Raw genomic sequence first — 22,196 nt, 5'->3', positions numbered from 1 at the left:
GTGTGTGTGTATGTGTGTGTGTGTGTGTGTGTGTGTGCTCCATGTCAACTTCCTGTTCAGCAGAATTTGCACAGAGATAAATAAGGGGCACCCCCAATGTGGTTACACACTGGGAGTCTCTGTGCAGCACTGCAGGAAGTTCATCTCTTTTCTTTTTACCTGTTGTCCCTGAACTGACGTGAGACCAACAACATAAACAGTGAACTCCAGCATCTGAGCGAAGGAGCATGAACACATGCATCAGCTGAGCATTCAGACCAAAAGACGTAAAGATGTGTCGACTGTCTTTAAAGTTTGATCCAGAACTGTGAAAAGAAGAAACTAGTTGAAGATGGAATTGAAACCGATGTTAAAGTTACTGATCAGTTCACAGGCTAAAAGATCCTGGACTCGAGCGCCGCCATCTTGCACCGATGACGTCATTTGGAGCCGGAGTCTGTTCTGTATCGATCGGGGAATGAATCCGTGATGTTGAGGTCTCGACCAATCGTGGGTCAGTCTCAGCTGTCAATCATCACATCGCTATGAAATAACTAATTCTAACCAAACAAATTCCCCAAAATCAACAAAATTATCTTTAAGAAAATACTGTTTGTGGTGTATTTTGACTTCTTTTGTTTCCATCTGCTAACATGGAGGAGGCAGGGTTTGTGACCAGTAGTGCAGTCAGCCACCAGGGGGCGATCGAGACACTGCATATCAACCACAGGGCGCAATATTCCGTCTTTGAGACCCTCGTGGTTTCCTGTAGGATAAAAAAATCACGTGAACATCGAAACTCTTCAGATTTATTCTCTGGATTTCTCTGGAGAGACGATGTTATTTTTCAGTCTGGAGGAAGCTGGTGTCTCACATGAGGAAGGAACGTTTCATTGATTTATTCTTCTATTAAGAGACCAAACGTTTGTGTGGAGCCAGGTTGTGATTATTAGACATTATAAGGATTAAAGATTGTTTTACATTAAAGAGTTGAATAAAAAGAAAGACAACATCTCTCTCTCTCTATCATGTAAAGATGCCATTTTCTGCGTTTGACCTTTATCCCTCCTCCTCCTCCTCCTCCTCCTGTCTCTGCAGACGTCTCAGCTGGTTCCCTGCCTACTCTCACTTCTGCCACACAGCTCTCAGACTCCCACATGTGACAGACGATGAACCGCAGGCAACTGCCTGAACCTGAACCACCGGGTCGGATCCTGTCCACGTGGACCAACAGGGACCAGGACCTGAAACTCATTTCTTCTCATGTGCTAAAATGTTCCTTCTGACTCATTGATAGCAAAGAGGTCAAAGGTCAAGGCCACTGTGACACACAGCCTGGATTTAACCGTTTACACAACAAATGTCTGTTCACTTGTTTCCATTGGTTTTATTTGGCCTCAAATTCAAGCGATGCTAACTTTACGACTTTAATGTGCTGAAGTTCCAGTTCCAGACTCTGTAAAAACACATGTAAGACGCCTGTGTCAATAGAACTAATAAAACATACACAAAATAATAATAGAAAACAACAGCGAAGTGTTAAAGAGGAAATTGTTGGAAAAAAAAACAAATGAAAAAGGAATAAAACGTCATTTCATTTTTTTGTCCTTTTACTGTGAAAGTATTTCCCGGAAGTGGTTCTCTTCTCTTCTGTGTGCATTGAGGCCAGCTTTACCGTTTTAACCGTGTTGCAGTACCTCACTTTGACCGCAGGGGGTCCAGACCCATGTTATAACTCATAGTGTTTACCTCCCCCTGGCGGTTATACTTGGAACCGCAGCTAATCCAAATAGTAATATGACGTCGATGCCAATAGAAGCGTGCTACAACTTCCGGTTGATACTTTCAGAATACAGTGACGCAACTGGAGGAAAACACAAGATAAACAAGAAAGGTCTGGAAATGTTCGGTTTTTTAATAAACAATAAAAACACAAAATACACAATAAAAACACCAGATACACAATATAACAGTTTCAGCGTCATCACAGTAACAACGCTTCTCTACGGTCCGTCGATCATTTGTGTCCTCTTTCCGCTGTGCTTCCTTCCGGTCCGACCCTTTTCTCCCTCCGGTGCCTCCTCTGTCTGCGGCTGCACGTGTGGATTTTATTCCGGTTTTCATCTTTAACTTTCACCGTGAGAGAACCTGGGTCCAGATGTCGTCGTCTTTCGAGCAGATGCGGACCAACGTGGGGGAGCTCCTCCGGGGCATCGACCGGTACGCGTGGTCCGGCACGACAACCGTGCTAACGCTAGCTTAGCCTGTGTGCTAGCGCCTAAGCTAACGTCAGCGCGAGTTAGCCGCAGTTTAAGATCAAACCACGAGAATCAACCACCGGTTGAAACACGTGTTAAAGAGCCACGTGGTTTTGTAGTCAGACGAAGAAGAGTTTTTCAGTTTTCATGTTTTCATGACTGAAGCTAAAAACAGCTGCATCATCATCACCTGTGTTCTTAATAACGTGTGAAAGAGAAGAAGAAGCTTCAGAGGCAGGTTCCTCCTCACAGCTGGTTAACATCTGGGCAGATGTTAACCAGCTGTTACCTGATCAGACCCTGTGTGGATCTTTAGGAGGGAAACTCAGGTGCAGAACAAACAGCAAAGAAGAGAATCGAACTAAACAGGAAGTCCACTAACACTCAGGATATTATAAATCCTCTGATGATGTTTTCAGGCAGGAATCAAACCTGTGTAATGAGAAGCACGACACCGGTCTCAGAACAGGACGATTAACTGAACAGACAAAATCTCACAGGAGACAAAAGACCAGGTTTTAATCAATAAGCAAGAAATAATGTTATTGTAATGAACTAACGTCGTCTCCTCGTCCTTCAGGTACAACCCAGAGAACCTGGCGACGCTGGAACGTTACGTGGAGACGCAAGCGAAGGAAAACGCCTACGACCTGGAGGCCAACCTGGCCGTCCTGAAGCTGTGAGTCACCGAGACAGAGACTAACACTCCTTCATTTACTGGTAGAAGACACGGGGGACGCTGAATTGACGGCTTCCTGTGAGACCTGGTGGATGTATCACGACTTCCTGTTTGCTGCAGGAGTCGTTAGATGTCTCTCCTCTGACAGTTTATTTCTCTCGTTGTTATTCACTAGAAGTCTTGAAGTGAAATGAACGTTTCCATGATCCTTGTGTCAGTGATGAAGTTCAAACTGTAACGTGCGTCTCTTCCTGTGCAGGTACCAGTTTAACCCCGCCTACTTCCAGGTGGCGGTGACGTCCCAGATTCTGCTGAAGGCGCTGACCAACCTGCCACACACCGACTTCACCCTGTGCAAGTGCATGATCGACCAGACACACGTATCCACTCGCTGCAGCTGCATCACTCCACTGAGGAGATTCCAGTCGGATTCCACAGTCACGACTGAACTGGTTTGATAAGTTGATGGTTTTGGTTTGAGACGAGAAGAGATAATCAGACGTACTTCAGGGCCTGAAGTGTGAGTGTATGATGTCGAGCAGCTTGATTTAAAACTCCTCCACACTCACACTTCACTGTCTCAGCAGCACCGATAAGATAAAGTCCCTCTGTCGTCTGGATCGCAGAGAACAGTCGGTGGTAAATGATCCTCAGGTGGATTCTTCTGTCATTTTATTAAGATTTTGTGAAGTAGTTTTAAGTTCCAGTGTTTCTGCTCCTTTCAAAGATACAATTACAAACTAATCTGGAGGAAAAACCAACGTTGAGTCTTTGTTTACAGTCGAGGTGAAATGGTGAGTTTCTGGTGAAAGAATATATGTAATATAGTGTAGTAGTGTGTAGATGGGTTTGGGTTTGGGTTTGAGTGGGTGGGGGGGTGCTGTATGGGTTTGTCCCGGAGTCGGTTTCCTTGACTACTGTGTCGCAGCAAGAGGAACGTCCCATCAGACAGATCCTGTACCTGGGGAACCTGCTGGAGACGTGTCACTTCCAGAGCTTCTGGGTACGACACACACACACAAACACACACACAAACACACACAGGATTTTCTCCATTTCCTGATGTCAACATCTCTTCTCCTCTTTGTTTGTGTTACTGTTGAATCACGTCGTCTTTGTCTCTGACAGACGAGTCTGGAGGAGAACAGCGAGCTCATCGACGGCATCACTGGATTTGAGAATTCCGTTCGCAAGTGTGAGTATCAGCGTCTGACTCGCGGCCGCGGACGGTTGATCCTCACGGTCATTTCTCTGAACTGTCTGGGAGAACAGGGGAGAACAGGAAGTAACCGGGCATCACCTGTTGTTTAACTGATCTTCTTCTTCTTCTCCAGTCATCTGTCATGTAGTGGGCATCACCTACCAGACCATCGAGCACCGGTTACTGGCTGAGATGTTGGGAGATCCGCTGGGTGAGAACTTTGACCAGAAAAACACAAACCTTTACAGCCACTCAATAAAATATACAAGACCATAAACCACTGTGCTTCCCCCTTTTAGAAAAGATTCTAATCAGTTTTTATATTTCATAATGACACTGAAACGCTTCCTGTCACTGACGAGCTGTGCGTCTGTGTCCAGACACGCAGGTGAAGGTGTGGATGAATAAATACGGCTGGACGGAGAACGAGGACGGTCAGATCTTCATCTTCAACCAGGAGGAGAGCGTCAAGCCCAAGAACATCGTGGAGAAGATCGACTTTGAGAGTGAGTGTCGCAGGTCGAAACATACGAGACTCTGAATCGAGTTTGGAGACTAGAGATCGAAACACTCGCTTCAATTCAATCTGATTATTTTACACAGAAATCCAGACGTTCCTGAAGTTTCACTCTGAGTTTATAATTAGTTTCTGTGATTTTACTTTTAATCAAAGATCAATAATTATCCTGTGTTTCTTTTCTCAGGTGTATCCAGCATCATGGCCACATCTCAGTGATGCACGTGCACACACACACACACACACACACACTTCAGTCGAGGCAGAAGATTCAAAGATTCATCCGCATCATTTGTTTTCATAATCAAACTTTTCTCAATAAAAGTAATTTATCCTTTCCAGCCTGAGTCAGTGTTTGTGTTCACTTCGGTTTCAGGACGTGTTTCAATTATTTTTCTCTTTCCCAGAAATGATTAAACTTCCTGGTGTGACTGTTAAATATCCACGTCTGTTACACAACATTAATAACAGACATGGCTCAGTGGATTAAAGCTGATTCAGGTCTGATAGTTGTTGTGTTTCCTGTGTCGATGACTGGATGTGTGATTCTCTGTTTCAGTAGGATTTAAGTTTCACTGTGAGGGAACAGTCATTGATTTACCTGTAACTGACCAGCAGAGACTGAACTCCTCCTCTTCGTCTGGTCTGACTGTTCAAATCTCCAGGAAAACCTCCGAGCAGCTCAGGGAGGACTTAGTGAAGTTTAGCATTGATCCCATTTCCCTGTGTAACAATAAGAGCCGTCACTGGGTTCATCAAAAGATGAGAAACAGATTCTAATTCTGAGGATTTATGTGAAGGTGAATGTTCCACCTCCTCTTGTGACTGCTGGTTAGTGACTGCTGGTTAGTGACAGCTGGTTAGTGACTGCTGGTTAGTGACTGCTGGTGAATGACAGCTGGTTAGTGACAGCTGGTTAGTGAGTGCTGGTTAGTGACAGCTGGTTAGTGACTGCTGGTTAGTGACTGCTGGTTAGTGACAGCTGGTTAGTGACTGCTGGTTAGTGACTGCTGGTGAATCTCAGATCACAGCTGGTGACCTCCACCTCTGCTGTTAAAGCCTGAAACTAGAAGAGTTGAACTCTTAACATCAGACAGGAAACGTCTTTGGGATCTTTTGAAATCTCTTCAAGTCTTAAAACTGTTTCTATTGTAAAACTTAGTGTTTTATTCCCCTCTTATATCAGCTGATTTCTCTTTAATCACATTTTTTTCATTCTTTTAAACACTTTGTAACTTCTTAAAGAAAAGTGCTGTATAAGAAAAGTTTATTATTATAATATTTTTATACAGAGGATGCTGCACCTTGTTAAGATCGAACAAATTGTGATTTATGAATATGAGCTTTACAAATACATTTCATTGATTGATGATTCTCATTCTGGGAGAAATGAAGTTAAATTTTTAGTTTAGATTTGTCAAATTGTGTCACAAAATAAAAACAGCTGCAATAAACAACAGTCACTGTTTCCCAGCTCTAAAAGGAGAAGTTGGACATTTAGTTAAATATGTTTATTTGCTTTTTGTCAGAGAATCAAATGAGGAAAAGTGAAACAACTCTTATCAAATCAGTTTAACATAAAAAGTGTATTCTAACTTTCCTCACGTGCAACAACAACAGAACTTTACGTGTTAATGTCTGACATTTAATTAGACCTTGTGGGCGTGTCCGATGAGCCGCAGCAGTTTCCTGTGCTCAGGGGGCGTGTCCTCAGTGTTTATTACCTGAGTTTATAAAAAGGAAGAAACTCATCTGAAGTACCTGAAGTACCTAAAGTACCTGAAGTACCTGAAGTACCTGAAGTACCTGCAGAATCCCTCCGGACCTCCGCCATGATCAAGTCGGTGAGTGTGTCCTCTGACGGCTCCCTCCCTCCGTACGAGGACGACCTGGACTCGATCAGTTCCGACGAGCTGCTCGGGTCCCAGTCCCGCCGGTGGCTCACGGAGCTGCTGACCGGGGACCTGCCTCCGGAGAGCGGGGACCTGAGCACGGTGGGTCGGGACGGGCTGTTCGTGGATTACCACTTTCCTCTGGGGGAGCTGGAGATGAGCTCCGGGGTGAAATGGAAGAGACCGAAGGTAAAGAAACCAAAAGTCAAACAACTTCTTCTTCTTCTTCTTCTTCTTCTTCTTCTTCTTCTTCTTCTTCTTCTTCTCTTCTTCTTCTTCTCCTTCTCCTTCTTCTTCTTCACTGGGGCTTAAAACCAACAATACTGTGATAACTCCTTTAATTAGACATCTTATCACAAACTGTGTCTATGGGTCCTACACACTAAATACTCTGTCCCTGTGTATTTCTACTTCATCTAAGTCTAGGTCCTACACACTAAATACTCTGTCCCTGTGTATTTCTACTGTCTTTCGGTTGTAATGTAGAAGGTTTCATGCAGATGAACTGACTGCGTTTGAATCTTGTTCCAGGTGAATTTCATTTCAGCCTCTGCATACAAACCTTATCACAGTATGATTTATTCTATATGAATATTTCCATGTTATTCTACTTTGTTTTCCTTCTGTTTATTTGACAGATGCTATTAAAAGTTCAGGTTACACAACATTTAATACACTTGGAAAACATGCAGCGTCATTAGAGATGAGAGTGAGCACCAGTACACGCTGTAAATAAAATGATAACCCTCATTAAACAGTCATTATGTTATTATCTAGTAATACACTGTCCAACAAGTACTTTTAAACTTTTACTTGAGTACTTTCACCCTGTTGGATAGTAGGAGGACATTAGTACTTTAATTATTGTCAGGTACATGAAGTAATGTCTCAACAGAAAGAATAAATAATGAATAGTTTGTGATGGAAATTCATCTTGAGATTTGAAATAATGAAATTCTCAGACTCGAGTTGCCTTTGAGTCTTTTTAATATTAAGCTCTGCAGGTTACACAACAAGCACGGGTGCTCAAAGTGGAACTGGCCACAAGTTCACAAAAGCCAGAACTTATACAAAGAGGCGTTTCATAAAACATAATATGAAAAAAAGACATGAAAGACATGAGATCATCATCTGTGTCTGTCCGTCCGCTGTAGCAGTTGGAAGAAAACATCGCCAAATAAGGGCATGCACCCTGTTTATCAAGGTCACAGCAGTGAGGCACCGCCAAATAAGGGCATGCACCTGTTTAGTAGTACACCGCCAAATAGGGCATGCACCCTGTTTATCAAGGTCATAGCAGTGAAACACCGCCAAATAAGGGCATGCACCCTGTTTATCAAGGTCATAGCAGTGAGACACCGCCAAATAAGGGTTCCATCCTGTCAGGTAGACAGTATCACAGCAGTGAGACACCTGTTCAGTTGAATTTTCCACTACACCATCAACTTCCATCATCAAGTGGAAGTTCATTCATGAGAATTTATGCAAAAAATCATAAAGTGTCGTAAGTTATTTTTGAATCTTTACTACAAAGAGAATAAGTAACAGTATAAACACACCACTACTGCATCACAGTTAATTTCGTATGGGGGGGGGGCACTAGTACTAATACACACATTACTGAGTAACACGGCCACATTCACAGTTTAACTCCTGAGATTAAAAACAAAACAAACGTGTCAGCGACTCCAATCTTCTCACATTAGTGATAAAATATGTTATTTAACATTTGATGCCTTCAGTAGAAAATCTAAAAAGATAAAGATAAAATAATGAAACTCTAAAAGAGGTGAAGAGAAGGTGCACCCGAGTTACCAGGTGACTTCTCCTGCAGCAGCCACAGGTTCGATTCCGACCCGCATGTTCTCCCCATTTCTCACCTGCACTGTTTTCTCCATAAAGAAACAGAGGCCCGACAAAGAGAGAGATGGACATGGTGAACGTTTCTGTTACGTCCTGATGAAACAAACAGGAACCATGTGCTCACTCACAGATTCAACACAGATACATTTATACCAGTTTTAAGAACCAGCAGGTAAATGTAATAACAGTCTTTGTGTTTTACAGCCCAACAGCCTGGTGTTAAATCAGATTTACTGTCAGTGACTCACTCGGATCCTCTGTGAGTCAGACGAGACGTAACGGTCACAGTTCTTACACTCCTCTTCCTCTCCTCTTCCTCTCCTCTCCTCTCCTCTCCTCTTCCTCTCCTCTTCCTCTCCTCTTCCTCTCCTCTTCCTCTCTCTCCTCCTCTCTCCTCTTCCTCTCCTCTCCTCTCCTCTCCTCTCCTCTCTCCTCTCTCCTCTCCTCCCCTCTCTCCTCTCTCCTCTTCCTCTCCTCTTCCTCCTCTTCCTCTTCCTCTTCTCTCCTCTTCCTCTCCCTCTTCCTCTCCTCTCCTCTCCTCTCCTCTCCTCTCCTCTCCTCTCCCTCTCCTCTCCTCCCGTCTTCTCCTCTTCCTCTCCTCTCTCCTCTCTCCTCTCTCCTCTCTCCTCTCTCCTCTCTCCTCTCTCCTCTCTCCTCTCTCCTCTTCCTCTGCCTCTCCTCTTCCTCTTCCTCTTCTCTCCTCCCAGAACAAGATAAAATCGTAGCGTCTGTTGAGTAAATATGTGTCAAATCCTCTTTGTTTAAAATAAAAACAGCTTCTCTAAGTAGCCGCGGTGCGATGAAGGTCATTACAGACCTTTAAATGTGTTGCAGAGTGTATTTGCTATTTCTTGTGTAACTTCATGCACAAAACAACAAGAACACAGTTTGACTCAAAGCACAAACACCTCAAGGCTGATTGGTCACTTTATCCCCATATTGAGATCAGATACATAAACAATGTAAAAGAGCTTTTCTGCAGATCAGTACTCGCATTATATACAGAATACAGGGACTTCCACCCTGGACCTTCAGATTAAAAGTCTGCTGCTCTACTTCCTGAGGTTCCCTGGCTCTGTGTTTAATGTATCAAAGTACATCGAGGAACCATTGCAGTGTGAATTTATAGATGATGCAAACAGGAAGTATAACATCAACTGCTCCTTTCCTTTATGAGTTTGTCTTTGCATCTATCCAAGAAGCTGATTTTTCAGTGATGTCATTTTGCTTTGACTGAGCCTGAACAGCTCCGGTGGTCGAGCATCAGACTTTAAAACGGACGGTTCAGGTGATGAATCAGAATTGAACTAACGACCGTCTGAACCTGAACGTTCTCTAGCACATGGACCTTATCAGGCCCCTGAAGGTGCACGGGTCCTTTGAAATGTTACAGAAAGTGGAAGCATTGAATCTTCTCTTGGGTCATAACCCGCCTTTCTACCAAGCTTCAGTAGCATCCATTCACAGGTCCTTGTGTCCTCCTGCTGACAGACAGACAAATAGGTGGAGCTGATGATTTCCAACATATTAATGCCAACATCTGTACGTATGGATTTCATAATAAAGGCCTGAGTAGCTCAGTTGGCAAATCTGAGGGTCCAGGGTTCAAGTCCCTGTTCAGGTGAGGGATTCTTGTTCAGACAAGAATATGCATAGAATGTAGTGGTATGTCCTCTGGTTTGCTTTGAGCCGTCAGTCCTGAGGCATCAGTCCTCTCCAGTGGGTGCCACTCCCCTCTCTCCCCCTTTCACGCTTCATCTCCATCAAACAAAGGCAAAACATGTCCCCCAGTTATGTGGAGAATGAGGTCTGAGAAGATTTAGTTTGATGAGGTGAACGCAGAGATGTGAAAACTCGGCCCCTCGTTCACCTGCCTGTTCATCAATCCTGTTTGACTGGTGCAGGCACACACACACACACACACACACACACACACACACACACACACACACACTGTAAACACACACTGATGTTCACAACACGTCTTATAGGGGTTCCTTGTGATGTGTTCTCACTTTGTTGGCTTGACAGTGGGTGTGACTGTTTTCACTGCTCGCTGTGTTTGTTCTCACTTATCATCTGCAGGTATTAATTCATCATGAGTTTCAGTCTCACAATCTGAAAACCTCATTTGAGTTCATGTGTTTCTGAGGAACCAACGGTATCTGAATTCAGTTCAGATTCCTGCAGCTCCACTGTTTGTAGGTCTATGAATCTGAGTTGAGTTTTTATAATGAACTTCCATATTCCTCAATACATCAGAAGAAAAGTCAAAGTTTATTTTTCAAACCAATCCCCTGCTGATTCCAGGAGCTGTGTCCGTCACCCCAGTTCATCGTGAAAGGAGCGACACGCCTGGACATCCGCCAGGGAAAACTCAGTAAGTACACAACCACTGCAGAGCTACACAAAACAGTATGTTATCACATGATGAGTCAGCCAAACACGGAACAGCTGAGTGGCTCGGTGAGGTGACATATTATTATATAATGTTCATCTCAAATAGAAACACTGATAATCTGTGTGACTTGAAACCTTCCTGATGCTCTGACCTCTTCAGACGACTGTTGGCTTCTTTCTGCCATCGCTTCCCTGGCTGTGCACCCGTCCCTACTGGTCAAGGTGGTTCCTCTAGAGCAGAGTTTCCAGAACGGATACAACGGAAGCTTCACCTTCAGGGTAAATACAGTAAACACAGTCCCTGGGAAAAGGCTGCATGGGTGACCGGTGCAACACAGACGCACAATCCTGAGCTTTGAAGCAGGTCCTTGTTGTTGTGATGAACACTCGTCTCCCTCTGTAGTTCTGGCAGTACGGTCAGTGGGAGGAGGTGAGGATAGACGACTTGTTGCCGACTCAGGACAACAAACTGTTCTACCTCAGCTCCCCCGACAGGAACGAGTTCTGGAGCTCACTGCTGGAGAAGGCCTATGCCAAGTGAGTGTGTGTGTGTGTGTGTGTGTGTGTGTGTGTGTGTGTGTGTGTGTGTGTGTGTGTGTGTGTGTGTGTGTGTGTGTGTGTGTGTGTGTGTGTGTGTGTGTGTGTGTCTGTGTGTGTGTGTGTGTGTGTTCCTGTTCAGGTGTTGATTCATGTTCAAAAATCCTAGATCCCAACTGTGTTCAGTTACGTACCATAAAACTGAATATGTTCATGTTTTCTTAATAAACCAACGTCAAGTTAAAGCATTAAATTCTATATAAGAAAACTCTAAATTAGACTCAAGCATTTATTGCTGTAACAAACCTGTGGTGCTTCTCCAGCTACGTACCCAGAATACACTTCATCATCGGATCAGAACATGAACAGTAATTTGAGTCTCGTCCATCTGGTCCAACACTTTGCTCTGCAGACTTTCCTGCAGATTACAGTCTCACTTTAATGTGAAAGACTGTTTATCTGAGCATCTGTTCATCTTCAGTGTTTTCTCAGGAAATAGAATTTCTCTCGGGAGCCTTTGTGATCTCAGTTAAACTTTCTCCAGTTCCCTGTCCATGTCCCCCGGCTGAACCCTGTCTGTGCTCCCTCAGGCTGAAAGGTGGCTACAGAGCTCTGGACATGGGCTTGCCTCACGAGGCCATGGTGGACATGACGGGCGGCGTGTCGGAGGTGTTGAACATCTCCTCGCTGCCCAGAAACACGCCGGCCTTCCTCAAAAACCTTCTGTCTAAAGGAGCGCTCATCAACTGCGCCAACTGTCAGGTACAGTGATAAAGATCCGACTCGTTTATGTCCCTGCAGACAAACCCTGATTCAGAGAGTCAGCGGAAGATGATGAGTCATGTTGTTGTGTGTTTTCCTTCTGTCCTGACTGTGGGTGGATGTTTGTTTTTTCCAACCAGGGTACTCTGGAAACAAGGAACGAACTGGGGATCATGTACAGACATGCCTACTCTCTGACGGCAGTAGAAAAGGTAACTGTCCCTAAACGTGAACTAGTGTCGGCTCAGATTCTAATTGATTCGATCTCACAGAATCTCAACAAAATATCTCTGTTGAGATCTTAAAATGAATCCTGGCGGCAGCTTGGAGCGACAGCCTGATCTCCACCTTCTGAGTCTGATGCACAAACGTCAAGCTGCATAAACAGATGCACACATTAAGTTCACCTGCAGGAGACCTGTGCACCTCCCTTTTCCTCGCACTGCCCTCACGTGTCGGCTCCTCTCTGTCTCTGCCAGGTGAAGACGGCATATGGCACCGTGGACTTGGTGCGAATCCTCAACCCCTGGGGCAACACAGAGTGGGCGGGTCCCTGGAGCGACGTGACAGGGTTGGTACACACCTGCATGAGCCAGATTAACCGGATTCATTTACTACTTATCTTTGTTAAGTGTTTAATGAAAATAAAAAAGACCCGCAAGAACAATTTAATTTCTCCGTCTCAAACTACCTGAAATCGTGTGTCTGCGCTTGCAGGCGTGTCTCAGTCTCATACACTGTATTTATTATTTCTATTAATCTTATATTTGTATATTTACATGGATTTATATTGCATGTTTACTTATTACTGATATCTTTTTGTGATTGTCCTCTTTGCTGCTGCAGCACATTTCCCTGTTGTGGGTGGTGTGTTTACACAGTGGTAATATTCCCAAGTCTGATTTGAATGAAATAACAGTTGCATTCAAATTGAATTCATGCATCTTCTCTGATGTGGTTGCTCCACTTGTCTGTGTCTACAGATACTATTTAATCATCTCATCATGAAGATGTGGGACAAGTATCAGCTGACTTTACACAACCTGTTGTTCTGTCTTCCAGTCCGGAGTGGAGCACCGTGAGCCCCGAGGAGCAGAAACGACTGCAGAGAGTCCGACGGGAGGACGGCGAGTTCTGGTGAGTCCGTGGCGTCTCTCTGTGACACACACCAGCTTCCTGTGAGCTGCTCTTACCCTCACATCACTTCTTTTGTCTTGCACTCATGGTTCTGATCTTATCATGTGTCCGAGGAAGATTAAAGAAAGTGTTTTGTGATACAGATCTACGTAAACACAGCTGCTGCCAAACGGACTCTGTTGACTGATGGGTTCAAAGTCAATAAACTAGATATGCGTGAATGATCTCCTTTCACTCAGGATGTCGGTGGTGGACTTCGCAAAGCAGTTTGAGACGATGGAGGTGTGTCACCTGACCGGCACCCCGGACTCCGGCGTGATGCCGTGGCGCTGCATCATGCTTCATGGGAACTGGGTGCCGAGCGTCTCAGCAGGAGGACCTCCCCATGGAGGTAATAATGACTCATAGTCACTGACATGTCATTTGGCCTGTGGTGGAGGAAGTACTCTAACATTTCACTTAAAGGGGAATTCCAGTTCCTTTTCAACCTGTGTGTGTGTGTGTGTGTGTGTGTGTGTGTGTGTGTGTGTGTGTGTGTGTGTGTGTGTGTGTGTGTGTGTCTGTCTGCAGGTTTCTTCTGGCAGAACCCTCAGTTCCAATTCGTCCTGCCGGAGGTGGACAGCGGCGACTCTAAGAAGAGCTGCTCCTTTATTTTGTCTCTGATGCAGAAACACCACAGACGCAGAGGCACTGACCTGTCCATCGCCCTGCATGTGTTCCCGGTACACACACGTGACTGTACTTAACTCATCTGTGTGTTTTTTGGCTGCCCCAGTTTGAGCCTATAGGCTTGCAGATTAATTTAACGTGAGGGTGAGTGGTTGTCTGTCTGCACATGTTTGCCGTGCGGATTAAGGGCGTGCCCACTCACTGCATGCTGGGATAGGTTCTATTAGCTTTGGAGCTTCTTTGTTTGTTTTCAGTCATTACACAAAAACGGGGGTGACTAATATCTATGAGTGTGTGAAATTACTTAAGTATGTTTGAATCTCTAATTTTATGATTTCACAAAACGTACGATTAAAGCAACACAACTGGAAACAAGATTGTTGGACAGGAAGTACTATAAGTAGTACTTTACGATGGAGAACTACGTCTCCATGTGTAATAAATCTGTGCCGTCTCACCAGGTCCATCCCACAAAAACATACTTGCCTCCTGAGGAGCTGAAGGCCGTCGGCCCCGTCTTCTGCAGCCCCCGTTACTCCTCACGTCGGGAGGTGGTTCTCCGTGGTTCCCTTCCACCTGGTTCCTACATCATCATCCCCTCCACCTTCGAGCCCAATCAGCAGGGGGCGTTCCTCCTCCGGGTCCTGACGGAGCAGGGGAACACGGTCGCGTGAGTCATGGATTCATCTGAGGGTTTTGTAGTTTTCGGGACATGGGAGAATGTAAAACATCAATAAATTAAAACTTAGATTCTCGTCCATACCGTTATGATGGAGCGTTTTGAGGTTTGTGATCATAATTATGATGATTCTTTGATTTTCTCTTTTCAGTCCAGCTAACAAACCAGCACAAGAGATCATTTCACAAACTGAGGTAAGAGACGTGTTGAATTGGTTAAATTATTCACAGAGGATATAAAATCAGAGGAGTGATCAGAACCTGGAGCAACTCAAGCTTCTCTCACATGAACAGTTACCTGAAGTCTTGACTGTCAGGTTCCTCGTTAACTGGAAGAAACGTCTAGAACCAGACTCGAGAGAGAGAGAGAGAGAGAGAGAGAGAGAGAGAGAGAGAGAGAGAGAGAGAGAGAGAGAGGCAGTAACATGTAGTAAAGTAAATACATTGGACTCACTTCAAATAAGGAAGTAAAACACCAGTAGGAGGATTATCAGAAACCATGACAGTGAACGAACAGTCAGACACTGATGAAGCCTCAACATGTCACATTATAATTAGTGTTATGTCTTTTGTTTTATTTAAAAAAAAATGTGCGGATGAAATGTCAGCCTTCAGAGCCTGGATAGCTCAGTCGGTAGAGCATCAGACTTTTAATCTGAGGGTCCAGGGTTCAAGTCCCTGTTCAGGCGATAGAAGTTTTAAAATACATGTGGTATATGAATTGGGTCACGACTATGAAGCCAAGTCAACATACACATGATATCTTTACATTATCTGGTTTAACTTAACCCAACAGTCAGGCTAAGTGTGAGCGTGTGTTTCCTGACATGAACCAGTCTGACAGGCAGCAGAGGACTTTGCCTTCACACAGGCCCAATGCAGCAGGTCCTTCTCTGCACAGACGCTTTCACAATAACCACAAAGCAAATTCTTCAACTGACTAAGATCTTAATTATTTCATTTGAAGTGAATATTACATTATTTATTTCACAGTGCAGCCCGACTGAAGAGTCTCAGTACTGTGAGTGTTTGAGACAGACTTCATTTGATTTGCTGCCTCAGCCTCAAACCCTGCAGATTAGTCTACTGTCGGTGTGAATGTGAGTGTGAATGGTGCCTGTCTGCACAAATTAGCCCTGGGATAGACTGCTGAGCGGATTAAAGGCGTGCCCACTTCCCATCCATTGCATGCTGGGATAGGTGCCAGCGTGCACTGAGATAAGTGGGCGGATAAACTGCCAACTGAATTAAAAAACGCTTGTTGCCATAAATCAGCTCCAACACCGGTGATTAACTGATGTAATTGGAATATTTGAAACCCCCACAAAGCTCCATACATGCACATGAACCCTGACAGTCGACATGTGTTTGTAAAAAGAAATGTGACTCTGTCTGCAGCCGTCACATCCTCACCAGGCTGCGCTCCCTTCACCCAAATCCACCAGACTCCTGTTTATGAAACACTGCAACAAGGTGAGATTTACCTGCACCTCAGAGATGTTAATATATATAGATATATATATAATGTATATAGAGCGATATATGAAGATACGATGATATATCATAGCTATATGAAGAGGAGTGACTGTGTGAGTCTTGTTTTGTGATTGCTTCATGTCTTGTGTTCATCAGAAGGGGATTTGCAAACCAGTGCATCTCCACAGCCTCCTGACTGAGGCCATACAGGGAGGAGGTCAGTGATGTCTCTGGATTCCAGATCAGTTTGCGTGTCTTTGTTTTCACTGAATGGGATGAATTGGTGTGGTTAGTGTGTCCCAAGTATCCTGGGAAACGACATGTGATTGGACAGAACAACAGTTTAGGAGCCTCCAGGCATTTTCGGTGTTTCAGATCAGAGCTGTAGGACAACGCTCCCGAAAAACATGTCAGTAGCAAGCTCGCAAATGTGTGAGTTGTGGGGGTTGTTGGCTCAAGTTTCAACATGTCAGACACAGTTCTCAGATCAGCATTTAGAAGGTTTGTAACCTGGAAAACCGACTGATGCACTGAGAGAACAGTGATCATTTTGAAACTCTGAAAAGGTGTTTGAGAAACTCTGTTGAAGTGTGCTCAAGTTTAGCTGAACCTAACCCACAAATTAAAAATAATGTTTGCAGATATTTTATTTTCTCAGCCTATCAAAACATTGTGCGATGCTTCAAAACTTAGTGCCAATCATGCAAAACCTTTTTTTAGTCGTTTTCCAGCTTTTAAACACAGCTTCAACCTTTCAAACCTTTCAGTGTTGGCCGGCACTGAGAAGAATCTGGCTCTGGAGCACTGCAAGAGTCTGGTGGTCCTCACCGATGTATCCTTGTTTCTTATATCTTAACAAACTCACACACTTCCACAGATAAAAACAACTGTTATTATCTATGAGGCTTCTCAGCTCTCTGTCTGTGAAGATTCAGAAGTTCAGAGGTTGTACGAGTGCACGCAGGTAACTGCACTTACTTGTGTTTCTTTCAGGTATTTAACGTGTGTACCTGTGTTGAGAGTCGTTATGCTAAACAGTTGTTGGTTGTTGTGTTTCTCAAGGTGTGAGTGTCTGTTGATACTTGTAAGCTATAGACTCATCTTGTTAATGGAATCTCTGGATTCCTGGATCAAAATTCCTGCATCCGCCCCCCCCTATAATTTTATTAGTTTAGGATGCTTATCTTATCAGTGAGGACTCAGTTCACGGTCATAATGCTGCCATCTTAAAATGAGTCTATTTATTGATAGAACTGTAGAGCCGACTCTGTTGAAGACTGTTCTGGTTCATGTCTGGTTCATTTTCTTGACCTCAGTATTTAATCCAGACTCAGGGCACCGCTCGGCTGAACTGGCATGAGTTCATGGGTCTGTGGGACATGATCAAGAGGTGGACGGTAAGGTCATCAACACACAGTAACTGTGACATCAACAAGAACATATATCAATCAACCTTAACCCTCATAGCTAAGAGCCTTAACCCCAACCTTAACATAATTCGAACCCTAAGTGAGTGAGGGCGAGCTTCAGTGACCATAGAAACATGGAGGGTGACACAGAGGGTTGTTTAGAAGCAGAGGACTTGTCTCCTCAAGATCCCCCTGAAGTGGGCACCAGTAGTAAGGTGGAGGACCAGTAAGGTGGAGGACCAGTAAGGTGGAGGACCATGGTGGTCCGGAGCCGTATCATCTCTCATAGCCGAGGCAGTGCGAGTGCAAGAGAGGGAGGAGGAAGTTATAATGTAACATTAGTTTAAGGGCTAAGGTTCAAATAGTTGTAAAGCAATAATTACCATGAATATCTTTGTAGCTCTTACATAAAATGTCCAACAAATCAAAAGGGACACACTGTCATCCCCACCACGTGTGTTGTAGTAATAATAATAACTTTATTTGTCTAGCACTTATCTAAACAAGTGCTTAACTAAATACATGGTAAGGAGGCGGTGGTTGACTGTCTTCACATCAGCCAATAGAAAAATTCAACTGCAATAGCCAGGTTTCAACCAGTAGAGGGCAGTCACTATGCTTGTTTGTATTGAACACTGGTTAATAACTGTATTCATTTGTTCTCAGATGGAAAAAGTGCTTATGATGTGTCGTTACCAAAACTGTTTTACAGGTTTCCATCGTTGAATTGAACTTTATGATGTCAGAGCATGTGCAGTTGTTCATGCACGGTGTTTATTTCTCCTCAGGACATCTTCCTGGTGTTTGACAAGAACCAAACGAAGCGTCTGGAGTATCAGGAGGTGGCTCCAGCTCTGAAGGCTGCAGGTACGTTCATTCATCCAGGATTCACTCACACTTTAAATGTCTCTCTGCTGTGTTTACAGGTTTCATGTGTTAAAACATGTCTGATAGATTCAGGCTCTACATCTGTTACGTGACCAATAGGGGGAGTCAAACCACCTCTCGTCACCTCCTCCTTGGCCTTTAACAACAAATATAGAGTCGCATATAATACTGAGGTGTTAGAATTAGATAAAGAATCAGCATCCGACCTGATTTACTTTATGTTGACACACATTACAATCATTTTAACATCCTAAACTAACTTTTTAAAGTGTCAGAGAACATTAACTCGGAGATTAGGTTGTTGCCTCATCAGTCAAATACGCTCAAATCTCTAATTCATATGAAGTAAAGTTATATTAAAGTAGGTTATTAAACAATGCTAAAGTTTAGATTAAATCCAACACAGGATCCAGAGAGTGGATAACAATGTGTACAGCGACATGAGAGAGAGAGAGAGAGAGAGGCAGTAACATGTAGTAAAGTAAATACATTGGACTCACTTCTAATAAGGAAGTAAAACACCAGTACGAGGATTATCAGAAACCATGACAGTGAACAAACAGTCAGACACTGATGAAGCCTCAACATGTCGAATTATAATTTGTGTTTTTTTTTTTCTGCGGATGAAATCTCAGCTTTCAGAGCCTGGATAGCTCAGTCGGTAGAGCATCAGACTTTTAATCTGAGGGTCCAGGGTTCAAGTCCCTGTTCAGGCGATAGACGTTTTGAAATAGGAAGTTCTTACTTCTGCTGTGATCACACAGTCGTATGTTCGAGCTTCTCTTTGACTAAAAGAGGAAATCTTGTGTGTTTGTGCTGCAGGAATCACGGTGGACGACCTGGTGATGCAGCTGGTTGGCCTGAGATACACTGAGCCAGACATGACCGTCAGTTACCCCGGCTTCTTGTACCTGGTGATGAAACTGGAGAGCATGATACGTAAGACAACAAGAAGCTGCAGAAACTATAACATGTTCAAATCATCCATAATTATCACAACATGTTTGAATTTACAAAACGATGCAAAATGAGGAGAGGAAGTGAAGAGCGGCAGAGGAGCAGAGGGGAGGGAGGGGGAGGTGACAGAGGAGGCGTGGGACACAGATGGGAGGAGAAACGTGCAGAGACGACGCTTGATGCAGAAGGAGAAGATGGAAACAGGAACATTTGTGAAAGGTCTCTGCAGCTGATCTTTATCGTCAGTCAGCAGAAACTAATGCAAAGTGTCCCGACAGTAAACTCACACACAAGAAGAGTTCCACAGAAACGTTCATGTGAACTGTTGTTGTTTCCTCTTTCACAGAGAAATTCCAAGCGTACGACGTGGCAGGAATGGGGACGATAGCAGTCAGCTACAAACGGGTATGAACACAGATACATCTCCACCAGCCAGACTCCTTCTACACCTCTTTTATTAAAACAGAACTGAAAATAAACAACTACATGTTCTCTCTCTGGTTCCAGTGGCTCCACATGACCATGTACAACTGACCTGCTCCACTCAGACACACTCACCAGGACTCACTCAGCTCTTTGTTGATTTTCTTTTCACTGCTCGATCTCAATGTGTGATTTCTGTTGTATTTGTGTATATGAACGATGTCAAGTGTAGTTCAGTGACAGGAACACGAGGCAGACAAGGACATATTGTGCCTTTAGTTCCCCCTCATGTACGGAGTCATCGTATAGTCACGGAAACGTCTCTCTCCAGTCATGGAAACAACCGGGGTCAAAGGTCAAACACGGACGTGCTGCTGTGATGTCAGTGAAGTGTATGATTCACTGTGTCGGTGACTTTTGAGCAGACATAGCCTCGGTGATCTCAGGGATGAAACTTTAAGATGTTGACATCATTTCTGAGCCTGAATTTAGAACATTTGACTCCAAATAACAACAAACTTCCAAACTAATTAATGATATTAATTAATCGCTGTTCAACATGAAAACTGACTCTTATCAATGGTCTCATTTTCATACCCAGTAGTTCATCATGTATTTAACTGATCATTTCATAGACTCACTGCTGTCCTGCAGAAAGTCTACACATCTTCCACCGCAGACTAAAAACACATCTCCTCCGATTATACCTTGAATAAACAAAATTATATAGTGGAAACAGTTTTGTTTATATATGATGTTTTACAAGATCTGTGACGGGTAAATTCCAATGATATAAAGAAAGAACTTTGGTTCGACATTTGGAATAAAGGTTTAAATGATCTTAATAAATACTATTAAATAACGCAGTGTCAAATTGTACATAGACTACATTACTCTAAAGTAAAGTTGAAAAAGAGGCATTACTCTTGGATTCTAGGTGACATTGGTATTCTAGGTTATTTGTGGGAATTGTTAGGTTTTGGTCCTTTTTTTAATTTTACAAGTCTGGTGTGTTTTTCTCATCTGTTTTCCTTTGTGATAATGTTCTTTTGAAATTAAGCTAAATGTATGTTTAACGAATGTATGCTTCACAATAAAAATATTTGAGAAGAAGTCATCTGGAGTCAGAGTCTGTGCAGTGTAGAGATCGGTGGATGGAGCGTTTAACGAATCACGAGTCAGTCTCAGCTGTCAATTATGACGTTTCAGCCTGTTTTTATATCATAAATAAAACCAATTAAAACCAAACATCCATCCATGTGGTCCATGTTTATTTACAGTCTATGTTTCAGCAGCTTTATTACTGTGAAAGCCTTAAAGCTGAAGTGGAAAACAACCAGTGACAGTCCCTAAATGGTTAATTAAAACTCAGTGCCTTGCTCAAGGACACTTCAGAATGCAGATAGGAGGAGCTGAGAGTCGAACCTGATAAGAAAACTGCTTTTAATTTACGTTTCATGCTTTTTAATCCATTACTTCTCTAGCTCTTAGGTACATGTCGATTATTGTGTTTCATACTGTAATTGTGGCATAATATAATATAGTTCATAAGAATATGCATTATAATGATGTTATACTCTACTGTACGTTGGCTGCTACAGTAACATTAAGATTATTCAAAATTTAATAGGCAAAACCATATTAACTCTCTCTATGTAAAATTGGCGGACAAAAAGAAATGTTGACTGTAACGAATGAATGAATAAACAGTGATTTGAATAGATCTTTAACTCCGGTGTTACAGTCGATTGTCAGTGTAATAAATGAGCAAACTAGCAGCTCAACAAAGTAAAATAACTTTGGCCACATTTTACCTATGGATTAAATCCCAAAGAGCCGATTGGCCTTCAGAATAAAAGAAACAATGATAACAAATCAGAACTGAAGAGATAAAGTCAGGGCTCCTTCTTTAATGTTAAAACTCACTTGATTAAAAGGAACCATCTGTACACGTGAATGTGAAGGTCGCTTGAGTCATGAGACCTGAGAGACTTGAACTCATTTACATCATGTTGCCGGTTCTGTGGTTTAACATTTTAAATCTATACAGATGATTGATGAAGAGGCTGTAGTGTCTCTGTGCAGTTTTTCACCGGGGTCGGTCTCGACCCCCCCCCCCCTCCCGACCACAGTGGATATTTTCAGAAATGATCCTCTGCTCTTTACTAAAGTCTGGTATGTGTAAATATCCGTCTTCCAGCATCGTTCTTTACACTGAGAACAGTCTGAGATACACATACCAGAGGTTGTGTGTGTGTGTGTGTGTGTGTGTGTGTGTGTGTGTGTGTGTGTGTGTGTGTGTGTGTGTGTGTGTGTGTGTGTTTGTGTTGTGTGTTGTGTGTGTGTGTGTGTGTGATACATTCTGTGAGGACCAGTTTGAGGTTTAAACCATTGGAGTGAGGATGTCATGGGAAAGTAAAGACATTCCAGTCAGTTCTCACTTTCTGACACAACTTTAAAGAGCTGGTTCA

At 43.4% G+C, this 22,196-nt stretch overlaps 2 protein-coding genes and 2 non-coding genes across 5 annotated transcripts; all 4 read left to right on the top strand.

The window, feature by feature from the left end:
* Positions 1-2,009: 2,009 nt before the first annotated feature.
* On the top strand, positions 2,010-4,975 carry eif3k (eukaryotic translation initiation factor 3, subunit K). Of its 2 annotated transcripts, none has more exons than XM_035155493.2 (8): positions 2,010-2,199; positions 2,818-2,916; positions 3,176-3,296; positions 3,845-3,919; positions 4,045-4,111; positions 4,251-4,328; positions 4,498-4,623; positions 4,822-4,975. In XM_035155493.2, the coding sequence occupies exons 1-8, from the start codon at positions 2,138-2,140 to the stop codon at positions 4,851-4,853; spliced, it is 660 nt and encodes a 219-aa protein (XP_035011384.1). In that variant the 5' UTR covers positions 2,010-2,137; the 3' UTR covers positions 4,854-4,975. The 2 variants fall into 2 exon arrangements, with proteins under 2 accessions (XP_035011384.1, XP_035011383.1); XM_035155492.2 differs by having other exon boundaries at positions 3,842-3,919.
* A 1,393-nt stretch (positions 4,976-6,368) lies between these two features.
* zgc:85932 (uncharacterized protein LOC405875 homolog) lies at positions 6,369-20,842 on the top strand. The gene is made up of 20 exons (XM_035155305.2): positions 6,369-6,715; positions 10,700-10,769; positions 10,950-11,068; positions 11,193-11,326; positions 11,917-12,088; positions 12,229-12,300; positions 12,568-12,659; positions 13,151-13,225; positions 13,465-13,616; positions 13,796-13,947; positions 14,356-14,564; positions 14,725-14,767; positions 15,971-16,045; positions 16,205-16,265; positions 16,816-16,880; positions 17,377-17,445; positions 18,246-18,324; positions 19,168-19,284; positions 19,649-19,707; positions 19,810-20,842. The coding sequence occupies exons 1-20, from the start codon at positions 6,467-6,469 to the stop codon at positions 19,834-19,836; spliced, it is 2,091 nt and encodes a 696-aa protein (XP_035011196.1). The 5' UTR covers positions 6,369-6,466; the 3' UTR covers positions 19,837-20,842.
* Positions 15,189-15,261, top strand: trnak-uuu. The gene has a single exon. It is a non-coding gene; the product is annotated as a tRNA-Lys (tRNA).
* trnak-uuu lies at positions 18,989-19,061 on the top strand. The gene has a single exon. It is a non-coding gene; the product is annotated as a tRNA-Lys (tRNA).
* Positions 20,843-22,196: the final 1,354 nt, after the last annotated feature.

The sequence above is a fragment of the Hippoglossus stenolepis genome, chromosome 4 (genome assembly GCF_022539355.2).
Source record: "Hippoglossus stenolepis isolate QCI-W04-F060 chromosome 4, HSTE1.2, whole genome shotgun sequence".
NCBI lineage: Eukaryota > Metazoa > Chordata > Actinopteri > Pleuronectiformes > Pleuronectidae > Hippoglossus > Hippoglossus stenolepis.
The sequence above is the reverse complement of the archived record's forward strand: the minus strand, read 5'-3'. Positions and strand labels throughout refer to the sequence as shown.

Coding starts and splice junctions, on each gene's coding strand:
- eif3k (XM_035155492.2), top strand. CDS start 2,138: ATGTCGTCGTCTTTCGAGCAGATGCGGACCAACGTGGGGGAGCTCCTC. Junction 2,200..2,817: donor CTCCTCCGGGGCATCGACCG/GTACGCGTGGTC, acceptor CTCGTCCTTCAG/GTACAACCCAGAGAACCTGG. Junction 3,297..3,841: donor GCATGATCGACCAGACACAC/GTATCCACTCGC, acceptor ACTACTGTGTCG/CAGCAAGAGGAACGTCCCAT.
- zgc:85932 (XM_035155305.2), top strand. CDS start 6,467: ATGATCAAGTCGGTGAGTGTGTCCTCTGACGGCTCCCTCCCTCCGTAC. Junction 13,226..13,464: donor CGGGAGGACGGCGAGTTCTG/GTGAGTCCGTGG, acceptor CCTTTCACTCAG/GATGTCGGTGGTGGACTTCG. Junction 16,881..17,376: donor GTCTGGTGGTCCTCACCGAT/GTATCCTTGTTT, acceptor TATTTAATCCAG/ACTCAGGGCACCGCTCGGCT.